This window comes from Schistocerca americana, chromosome 8 (genome assembly GCF_021461395.2).
Source record: "Schistocerca americana isolate TAMUIC-IGC-003095 chromosome 8, iqSchAmer2.1, whole genome shotgun sequence".
NCBI lineage: Eukaryota > Metazoa > Arthropoda > Insecta > Orthoptera > Acrididae > Schistocerca > Schistocerca americana.
The window spans coordinates 465,458,383-465,470,457 of NC_060126.1; the positions used below are offsets into that span (position 1 = coordinate 465,458,383).

Genomic DNA, 12,075 nt, shown 5'->3' on the forward strand with positions numbered 1-12,075 from the left:
TCATTCAGAGAAACTTGGGCTGGAAGGGAGCATCCAAATGGCTCATGCAATGAAAGCAGCTGTTGCAGTCATTTGCGTTATGATGTGCAACATGTTCAACAACTGAGTGGTCAAATGTGCAGCTTGTCAGTTTGGCAGTGGCCCTTCATAGGAGTAGATAGTTGATTACTTGTCAAGCCCATGCAGACCGCACAGTCATTGCGGCAAGGCTGATGTACACTGATGTGACAAGAGTTATGGGATAGTGGTATGCACATATACAGATGTGCTGTAGTATCACTTACACAAGGTATAAAAGGGCAGTGCATTGATGAAGCTGTCATTTGTATTCATGTTATTCATGTGAAAAGGTTTCCGATGTGATTATGGCCATACGAAAGGAATTAACAGACTTTGAATGCAGAATGGTAGTTGGAGCTACACATACGGAACATTGCATTTTGAAAATCATTAGGGATACTCAATATTACACAATGCACTGTGTCGAGAGTTATTCTCAGATTACCACATATCAGGCATTACTTCTCGCCATGGACAACATAGTGGCCAACGGCCTTCACTTCATTACTAAGGGTTGCATCCTGAGTGAAGTATTGCCAGTGCTAACAGACAAGCAACACTGTGTGAAATGACCACAATCAATCAATGTGGGATGTACGACGAACATATCCTTGGAACAGTGCTGCAAAATCTGGCGTTAAGGAGCTACGGCAGCAGGTGATGATGTGAGTTTCCGCCTGCTTAGCTGACTGATAATGTGCTTGCCTCCCATGCAGTGGGCCTGGGTTCGATTCCCGGCCGGGTAGGAGATTTTCTCTGCTCGTGGACTGGGTGTTGTGCTGTCATCATCATCATTTCATCCTCATCACTGGCACGCAAGTCACCCAATGTGGTGTCGACTGAAATAAGACTTGCATTCGGCAGCCGAACTTCCCCGAATGGGGCCTCCTGGCCAACAATGCCATGCGATCATTTCATTTCATTTACTGATGTGAGTGCCTTTGCTAACAGCACGAAATTGCCTGCAGAGACTCTCCTGGGCTCATGACCATATTGGTCAGAACCTAAACAACTGGAAAACTGTGGCCTGGTTAGATGAGCCCCAATATCAGTTGGTAAGAATGATGGTAGGGTATGAATGTGGCACAGGCCCCATGAAGCCATGGATTCAAGATGTCAACAAGGCACCATGCAAGCTGGTGGTGCCTCTATAATGATGTGGGCTGTGTTTACGTGGAATGGGCTGGGTCCTCTGGTCCAACTGAATTGGTCATTAACTGGAAATGGTTATGTTCAACTACTTGGAGACCATTTGTTCCAAAAAATGATGGAATTTTTATGTATGACAATGCACCCTGTCACTGGCCACAATTATTTGCGATTGTTTTGAAGAACATTCTGGACAATAAGAGTAAATGAGTTGGCCACCCAGATCATCCAACAAGAATACCACATAATCGAGAGATCAGTTCACGCACAAAATCCTGCACTGGCAACACTTTCACAATTATGAATGGGTAAAGAGGTAGCATAGTTCAATATTTCTGCAAGGGCCTTTCAACAAATTGTCAAGTCCGTGTCACGTCGGTTTGCTGCACTACGCTGGGCAGGAGGAGACCAGACACGATATTAGGAGGTATTCCATGAGTTTTGTCACCTCAGTGTATAGCATGAATGCTTTAACATGTGGCCCCTGCCTTTTACTGGGTAGGAAATGCATGCAACTGGACTATGGTAGGAGGAAGTGGGTGAATGTATGGAACAGATCTTGCATCTGGGTCGACAACAAGGGAATAGTCCTTGGAGACCAGGACTGGCATAGGGATCGACAAGGATATTCGGTAGGTCGGGTGGAAGGCGCAACCTTACACTGGGTGGTGTGGATAGGATTTTGATTAGGATATCCCTCATCAGGGCATGACGAGAGGTAGTTGAAGCCCTGGTGAAAGATGCAGCTGAGCTTTTGAAGGCCAGGATGATAATAGGTAATCAGAGAAGTGCTGGTTGGTGGCTGGTTAACATGTTTAATGGTGTCAGAGGAGCAGATGGCATGGGAGACTTATTTATAGATGAGCTGGATAGGATATTGTCTGTCAGTAAAGGCTATGGTATGGATATTGATATATTTTGACAACTTATGCTTTCCACTGCAGATGCAGCATTTGCTGGTGGAGAGCCTGCAAGGAAGAGACCTTTTGACACAGAACAGATGACAGCCATCAAAGTGAAGTTATCAAAGTGGTTGGTGCACATGATACTGACAGATGTATTCATGGAGTTAGACATCCAGAAAGGTGGCCCACTGAATTGAGAAGGACCAGGTGAAATGGATTTGGGAGCAGTGGTTGAAGCTATGGAGGAAAGAGCAAAGGCTGTTCTTGCTGTGAGTCCAGGTCAGGAAAATCTCATTAATGAATCTGAACCAGACAGGGCTTCTAAGTGCTGACTGGACAGGAAGGGCTTTTCCAGATGGCCCACAGGTACATTGGCAAAGGATGGTGCAATGAGTACTCACGGCAGTAACATGGAAATGTTTATAGATTTGGCCTTCACACAGGTTTGTTTATGGTATGATTGTACGGTCACGTGTTCATTTACCACCGTGCTTGTTTCTTACAGTTGCGCATGTCAATGTGCAATCACACGTATTTACTTATAAGCGTGCATACTACTTCCAGATTCTTTAAAACATTTACTGACCTTACTTATGACTTTCTACATAGCTCTACCTATAGTACACCCCATTTATTTCCGATCGGACACTTCAGCTATACATTTAGACCACCTCATTTTCAATATTTTTTAACTATTTTTTTCGGTCACTCCTTAAGTTCCATGCTGTTATTGCGTTCATTGATTGTGTCACTTCAATGAGACAGTGTTTTCACGGTTATGTCTGGAGACAGAAGCATGGAGGTCACTGCCAATGTAAGATGTGTTGACGTGAAACTTGACATGGTCATTGCGTCACTTACAGTGTTAATAAACTTGGAAAGAGACATTTAAGTGTAATAACTGTGTAGCGTACACCATACAATGGAGAATCCAGGATGGAATAATGACAATATTATTAAAAGGGTAGACTGCTACTCACCATACAGTGGAGATGCTGAGTCGCAGATAGGGACAACAAAAAGACTGTCAAACAAGTAAGCTTTCAACCAAAAGGGCCTTCAATGAAGATATTTTTGAATGAAATCTTTCTTGTTTGACAGTCTTTTTGTTGTGCCTATCTGCGACTCATCATCTCCACTACATTTTGAGTAGCAATCTATCCTTTTCATAATACTGTGTAGTGTACATCATTTATGAGGTCTGTTCAAAAAATTCGGGACCATTTGTAATTTCACACCAATGGTGTGTTGGAGCGAAATGTGGTTGGCATCCCTCCACATGCCTCTTTTTAAAGTGTAACTGCTGGAAGTTTTATTGTAGTATGTCCGTTAGTTATTGTTCAGTATTGTATTGAGTAGAATGTGGTGTATTTCGAGATGGCAGCGTTAGAAGAGCAACATATCTGCATTAAATTTTGCGTGAAATTCAAGAAAATCTTTACAGAGACGCACTAAATGATGCAGGAAGTCTACAGCAATAAGTGCTTAAGCTGTACTCAGTGTTATGAATTTTTCAGACAGTTTAAAAATGGCTAGATGTAAGTTAAAAATGCCCCTCGTTCAGCATACCCTCGATATCTACCAACAACGCTCATGTCTGGAACATCAACGAAATTGTGCGTGCGAATCTAAGGCTAACTGTCCATCACTAATTACTCTTGTATAATAAAACTGTTCCTAAACTTAATTGCTGGGATGTATTTTCCCTCCAGTAAATGAAAATGTACCATCAACTATAAAAATAATTATCCTATAACATGATGTTTACAAACCAACCTTTGAAGCACAAATTAATCGAATTTAATACCTCTATAGAAATGTAGTAAAATCTCAGCTGTGTTTAAACTAACAGCCTGTACAAGGGTCTCCAGTATCGCATACCAAATAATGTAGAAACTGGAATATTTCCACTAGAGTTTAATTTTTAAGACCTTGCAGTCCATCTACAAGCAAATCTGCATTTACATTTTCAAAAACATTCTTTTATGTCAGTGAATTCACCCTATGGAGGTACAATAATGAAATTCTATTTATGCAAATTGCAACCAATTCTACTCAGCCAAACAATGGCATTTTGAGGGTCTGAACAAGGCACACAATCATCCTGTCTACCACCAGAGTTCTTTTAATAATGAGATCACACAATTGTGGTGGAATGTTTGCAGTGAGTGGGAACCACACTGATTAACCAAGAAACAGAAAACTCACAATTTGAGCTGTATGGCAATGTAACACATGATACACTCGGGCTATGTAAATCTGACCTGGACAGTTGAGCGTGTTCTTTATTCTTTGCAATACTCGTCCAAATAAAGTGTTTCCTTGTGCTGTTTGCAATGGACAAGATTAAATCTGAATAGCATTCTGTAATGTGTTCTCATGAGACTCAAAATGTTAAATACAATGAATTGCACAGATTCTTATTACCTTCCAGTTATTGCTAGACAACTACTTGTTCAGCTTGTCAGAACACCACAAACTTTACAGCTAGCTGTTCCAGAACAATATACGCAGGAATGAGTAAATGTAACTCTGTTATTCCAGCTAGACCCTAGGTTTTCAAGTTATAAGTCTACAAAATATGATCTCAAACAAGTGCAGCAAAAAATTAAAGAATTTTGTGCCAAGTGACAACTGAAACAGTTATTCAAAAAATAGCAGGTGGCACAAATTACTGTGCATTACCATAGAACAAGAGCAGAACTAAAAGCCACAAATAATAATAATTATGTCCACAAGAAATGGCATGCATTTGTTCAAACAGATGCTTGCCTTCTGCCGACTCACAGAAACTCTGTTCTCCTGAACGACAGTTGGTGCAGTCGTGCCCACATTGGCTTTCTTCAAGGCCGTAGGTATGTATACTGTTTTTGTCAAGTTGTTTCCTGACATTATCACCTGGAAAAATTATACATCATGCAAAGACAAACAGTTTTATACAAAAGTTTCTCTTTATGACAAAAAAGGTCCTCATCCATTATATTGCATGAAACAAAAAGGACGCTAAACCCGACAAGATCTAACAGTGCCACAGAACTAAATCCACCTCTGTTACAAATGACTAACAGTGTGCCAGATTTTGCCATCTCATACTAGATTTTAATATTTCTTAAACAGTGCTATAACTTGTGAGCTACACTTTTTAATGCGGCACTTATTACGGTCACTGACTTTCAGACAGCTCAGCACAATAGCAGAATATCCAGATCGCTATTGAGGTCGGTATTAAGATTTAATTTGCCACTACTCGCAGGGGCAATAACCTACATCAGTAGGTGGTATTTAGTTCTGCGGTTGTAGTAATTATAGGACAGAATAGTTTAGTGGTATTCCGATTCCAAAACTCTAGTGCTGTCAACCGGCTAGTGTCACATTTTGCATTCCATTCACTTACACGGCACCAAAGTAATAACAAGAAAGGTTAAGGGAAGGGAATGGAGAGGGAGAAGGAATTATCTGAAAAAGGGAACAAAGGTCATAGTGGACTGTGCCAGCCTTTTTCAGCTCACGTGTATCTCACACTGACAAATGAGAGGATTACGCCATTATGTCCTGCCAATAGCGTGTTAAAATGCCAGAGATCGGCTAAAGTGATTCACTGTGGTACAAAGGGCTAAGAATATAGATTTTTAGGGACCACTGCAAGCAACATGAACAAAATTTCTATCACACTTCACTGCCACTGAATATAATACAACGTTATTTAACACAAATGCAGCATGCAGGAACATTGTTTACAAAAATTCTAGATACAAAACTGAGGAGGAAGACTGCTCCCATCAAGTCCCTAGTAAAGGTGTACCTTCTCTACAGGTTCCTGCTCGAGCTGTAAAGTGTCGAGCACCTTGACGGCGGTGGGTGACGGGGCTACTGAGGGGACAACGGCCACTCCCAGCCGATCTTTCACCGATGGTCGTGGTGGTGTCACATTTTCCTGTTTGGCCTGTCAACAACAGTATTCAACTTGGGCATTTAAGAAGACTGACAAAACTGTTTCAGCACAAGTATAGGCTCACTGAAAGTGAACAACTAAAAAACATACCTGCGAGTACTGTAACGAGTATATTGCATTTCTACAAAAGTAATGTGAAATGTTAACTCAGTTCTCCTATGATAACAAAACTCTTCAGTTCTCCTATGATAACAAAACCTTTACTAGGGGGTGCCCTTTTCCAAACCGCAGTATTGTCACAGCAGCAGTCTCAGTACAAATGACTCGCCCACTTCTTGTGAGTCACAGTATAGGCTCATATTGTGGTACGGCCACGCCACTGCCGAGACGGCCTCGAGAAATTCCCAAGTGATTCACACGGATGACAGCTGCCATTTCCCTGTCTCTGTTATTGTCAAGTCAATATCGTCTGTCGACTGCAGTGCGGTTATTTTCAAATTCATTGCAAAAAGTACCTGAATAATAGTTGGTAAAGGAGCTCTCATGAATTTGGTGACTCCAAATATTTTCTTTCCAATTGATACCGCTGCCACCGTATCAGCACTCTTAGGGTAAATTTAGAAATGGAAATAATATCAAATTTTCCACAGAGAACTTTGAAAGTTAACATTTCACGTTATCTTCTAGTATGTGGTTAAGTTCCTGAGCACAACATTAATTTTCAAATAGCCTTAGTATTTTCTCAACTTGCAAAAGTAACCTTAGTATTTTCTAAGATTGCGAAAAATGTTACGTGTGATATGAATGGATAACCAGACACAAAGCAAGTGAGCTGGTACAGTAAAAAATCATAATTCACACACATTACAACTGTATTTATACTACAACTAACACAGCATTTCATGTGGTAACACAGCTAAAAGAGTAATGTATTCCATTGTAACTTTTAAGTACACAACAATTGTTAAGCAAATTAAGTGGTTATACAATGTTTTCAATTTTTAGCATGGTCTTCATTACTGGTACAACATCCAATGTCCTTCCAGTTTCAGTGTTCAGAAATGAATGCTAAATATTTAGAATAGCAAGACAGACACTAGTTGATCCAGCTATAGAAGCATAGTTGTTGATAAAATACTTTCAAAGGAGAACATTTTTTATCTATGAAATACTGGTTTTTCAATACTGACAGGACAGCTAATGAATTTTCACGTAACCCAGTACCCTGTAAAAGTGAATTATGTGTAATGCCATGGGATTTTTAATCAAATCCACATTGGCTTTGAAATACAAAATTTAATTTGCAATAACTAGTTTAAGTTTCAATCATACCTTGCCATCTTCTCCCACAATACACAATAAAACGTCTTACATCTATTTACCATTAAAATACATCAGAAATTTTAACTTTTTTGATTTAGAATCTCTCTCTCTCTCTCTCTCTCTCTCTCTCTCTCTCTCTCTCTCTAAGGGTCTGGTTATGAAGTTGAAGTTGGATGTAGTGGGAATTAAGGAGTGTGGTGGCAGGAAGAATGGAACTTTGGGTCAGGTGAATACAGGAGTGTAAAATCAAATAGGGGTAATTTAGGAGTAGGTCTAATACTAAATACTACATAGGAATTAAGGTATGCTACAATGAACAACATAGTGCACACATCGTAGCGAAGATAGACGTGATGCCAACACCCACCACAGTAGTACAAGTTTCTATGCCAACTAGCTCTGCAGCTGAAGAGATTGAAAGAATGTATGATGAGATAGAAGAAATATCCAATAGTCAAGGAAAGCGAAAATGTAATAGTGATGGGAGACAGAATGCTATAGCACGAACAGGAAGAGAGGGAAAAATAATAGAGAACACGGACTGGGGCAAAGGAATGAAAGAGGTGGTCACGTGACAGAATTTTGCACAGGTATCACCACTAATCAATGCTAACAGTTTCACATTTGTGTAATAAGGCTGTATAAATGGAAGAGAGCTGGGGACATGTGTAGGTTCCAGACTGCTTGTATAATGGAAAGCCTAAGATTTTGAAAACAGATTTTAAAGTGTAAGAAATTTTCAGGACAGATGTGGACTCTAACCAAAAATGAAAAGAACCAGTGGTTCCAGAGTGAGCATTAAGCAACACTGGACTGAAACGGGGGAAAAGAATACAGTAAAAAACAAAAGGATCGCTTTGAGAGGTGAAATAGTGAAATCAGCAAAGAACCAAACAGCTAAAAAGACAAGGCCTAGTTGAAAGCCTTGCATAAAAGAAGAAAATATAAAAATGCAGAAAACGGAGAGAGCAAAAGGGAATACACAAATATAAGAAAATGAGATTACAGAAAATGAAAAATTGCTAACAGGAGTGGCTAGAGGAAAACTGCAAGGCTGCAGATTCATATGTAACTAACGATAAGATAGATGCCACTGATGGGAAAATTAAAAAGGCCTTTGTTGAAAAAAGAAGCAGAGAAGCAATAGCTGAAAGGAATATGTAGAGGGGCTACACAAAAGAACTGAACTTTAAGGCATATTACAGAAAGGGAAGACGAAGTAGTTGAAGATGAGATGAGAGATTTTATACTGCAACACTGAAAGACCTCATTAGAAGTAAGGCCCCTGTAGTTGACCACATTTCCTCAGTATTACTGAGACCTTGAGAGAGTCAGCCATGACAAAGCTATTCCACCTGGTGTGCAACACATATGGGACAGGCAAAATACCCTCACACTTCAAGAACATTTCAATAATTTCAATTCCAAATAAGGCAGATGCTGACAGCTGTGAATACTACTGAAAAGTCTGTTTAATTTCAAGCTTGCAAAATACTGATACTAATCATTACCGGGTGAATGAAAAAAAACTGCTAGAAGATGACCTCTGGGAAGAACAGTCAGGGTTCTGGAGAAATGCAGGAACACATGAGACAATTCTGACTTTGCAGCCTTTCTTCGAAGATATACCTATTTAAACCTATACTAATAGGTATGGTAGATTTAGAGAAAGCTTTTGACAATTTTGACTAGTATACACTCTTTGAAATTCTGAAAGTAACTGGGATTAAACACAAGGAGTGAATGGCTAGTTAAAACTCACACAGACGTCAGATCACAGATATAAGAATCGAAGAGCATGAAAGGAAAGCCATAGTTGAGAAGGGAGTGAGACAGAGTTGTAGCCTTTCGATAGTGCTATTCAGTCTGTACACTGAGCAAGAAGTAAAAGAAACCAAGGAGGAATTTGGAAAGGGTATAAAAGTTCAGGGAGAAGAAATAAAAACTTTGAGGTTTGCCTATGAAATCGTAATTCTGTAAGGGACAGCAAAGGACTTGGAACAGCAGTTGACTGGAATGGACAGTGTTTTGAAAAGAGGCTCCAAGATGAACAGCAACAAAAGCAAAACAAGGGTAATATATGTAGTCAAACTAAATTGGGCAATACCAAGAGAATTAGATTAATAAAAGCGACAGTAAGGTATTTGATGAATGCTACTATTTGGCCAGCAAAATAGCTGATGATGCCTGGAGTAAAGGAGTATAAAATACAGACAAGTAATAGCGCGAAAAGTATGAAAAAAGAGAAATTTATTAATATAAATGTGAAGAAGTCTTCTGAGGTTATTTGTCTGGAGCACAGCCTTATATGGAAGTGAAATGTGGACAGTAAGCAGATCAGGCACCTTCAAAATGTGGTGGTGCAGAAAAATGCTGAAAATTAGGTGGCTAAATCAAATAACTAATGAGGTGGTACTTGGCTGAAACGGAAAACAAAGTTATGGCACAAATGATCTAAAACAAGGGATCAGCTGATAGAACACTTCACAAGGCACCAAGGAATGAACAATTTGGTGTGTGTGTGTGTGTGTGTGTGTGTGTGTGTGTGTGTGTGAGTGAGAGAGAGAGAGAGAGAGAGAGAGAGAGAGAGAGAGAGAGAGAGAGAGACTGGCTTTCTCCAGATGTGTCTAAGATCTACAGTAAAGAAATAGTTCATATATTACCTCATTATTTGTTCCACTGTTGTGCCAGAAAACTTTGATGAAGCGATTGTTGAGCACGGCTTCAGTGCTTCTATACGCAGCATACGCTTCCGCATGACTCGAGAAAGTCACTATCGCAGCTTCCGGATCTCCCTCGTATGATACCTACAGAGGACAGTACAGCTGTAGTCTCTCTACAACCTACAAACTATATCAAATACTTCTCTCTGCTCATGAACTCCATATAAAACAAACTTGCATTTCACTCAATTAATGCAGTCCCTTATCTTCACTCAGAATCCACACATAACCAGAAAAATGAGATTATATTAATTGTCTGACCAACTACCTCTCAAACCACGCACAACCAGATACTGTCCTGATGTAAATATAATTTGCTTTTGTAGATGCCCAATTTTTGTGATTTACTTCGAGCATCCTCTGTCTCACAACGAATTTGGACAGAGGAAGGTTAACTAGTGGAGTTTAAGTAACTAAGTGATTGGAAGAAGAAAGTGATCCTACAGTAGCATCCCACATTCAGAACAAAATAATTGTTTCAGGAGAATAAGTCTTGCACTCACTTGAGTTGTGAAATTACCGAGCTCTAACATGCTAACATATTACATAGATTAACATCTCGAAGACAGCAACACTAAACTGAAGGGTGTTGAAGAATGAGAACCACAGCACACCCTTTTATCCTAGAGATGATATCACGCAAATTATATGAAATTTACTCATTCTGCAATAATGGTAGCACCACCCATTCTGTAGAGGCTACATCTGCTTAGTACATTGTTGTCAGCAGACGATTGGTCGGTTTGCAAGGAACCTAATTTCCGAGACACTTACTCTATTAAGTATTTTTATGATGCCATTCGCATCTTAACTGTTGTTGAGGTTGTGCTTGTTTGGTAGAACTAGGAGACATTATAGGACTTGCCAGTTGTCTTGTGCAGACAGCAGCAGAGTATATATTTCTTCCAGATTAGGGATATATTAATATAAGATATTCCATCTTCAGTCACAATATTTATATTTTCCAACTAGTGTCCAAAGGGTTTCAAAGGTACAACTGAGATGGTTTTCTCATTAATCTAACAACTGTATCATTTTGCAAAGCCAAGTGAAAAACTGAAGCAGAAATACCACTATTATATCTATACAGTCCTTAAAAATGGAGTTGTAGCTCCGAAGAACAGAAAGTGCTTGACTTACTATATGTTTGTTATATGCTTCAACTATTGTTACCCTAGGTAATTTCAGCTTCCTGTAACATGATTTACAAACTGACTGGAATATGTGGCTGCCAAAGAATTAAATAAGAGCAGTTACAAGCTGGGTGTAGCCAACATACATTAGCTCAATATCTTTTATTTGTTAGCTATGAAGACTCACTGATAATGACACCATTTATAGACTACAAACAGTAGGGCAAGAGTGGCAGAGGAAAAGGTGTGGGTGAGAAGTAGGCAGGTGCCTCGAACAAAGAAGTGCACCAGTTTTAATTTGATTTATTTAATGAGCATGCAGGTCTAATATGTTCACCGTCAACAGGTTATGAAAAATAACTGACTTTGATCACATTTTGTACATATTGGTTGAATGTATTGGCTGAATGTAAGCCGCCCTTTTCCCCAGAACACAGGTCACAAAAAATTAAGGTGAGGTGTGTCTGCACGACCCTAAAAACAAATATCAGTATGTTCTTCCATCACAGAAACTTCAACTGTAGTGCTCACCTGGTTTGAAATGGAGCTAGGATATTGCTAATGTTTGGAAACTAATCGTTTTATATGAGGTAACACTGCAATCACCTTCATTTATTGAAATTATATTTAGCCTTCACTAATGAGTGGTTACACCAGAGGAAATGGGGGCGGGGTGTTAGTAGAGTCTTCAAACATCAGAAATCAACACAGTAATTATGCAAATTTCAGATTCTCAGTTATTCATTGTGTCAGGAGTAAATAAAAGAGAGACTGGTGGAAAGTATGATTTGGAAGAATCTTATGTATGGTGTTACATTGCGTAAAACAATAAGCTGGAAATTTTCATTTGATAAAGATGCGCTGTGAGGGACAGCTATCAGTGGCAATGA

At 39.4% G+C, this 12,075-nt stretch overlaps 1 protein-coding gene across 4 annotated transcripts in view; it reads right to left on the reverse strand.

The window, feature by feature from the left end:
* LOC124545110 (RNA-binding protein 26) overlaps window positions 1-12,075 on the reverse strand; it is a 266,987-nt gene that overhangs the window by 102,337 nt on the left and 152,575 nt on the right. For 2 of the 4 annotated variants that reach the window (XM_047123928.1, XM_047123926.1), the window contains exons 11-13: window positions 9,993-10,136; window positions 5,917-6,057; window positions 4,887-5,012 (exon numbers count right to left, since the gene is read on the reverse strand). In XM_047123928.1, coding sequence (XP_046979884.1) covers window positions 4,887-5,012; window positions 5,917-6,057; window positions 9,993-10,136 — 411 coding nt within the window. The remainder of the gene's footprint in view (window positions 1-4,886; window positions 5,013-5,916; window positions 6,058-9,992; window positions 10,137-12,075) is intronic. The other 2 variants (XM_047123927.1, XM_047123929.1) reach the window with 2 other exon arrangements.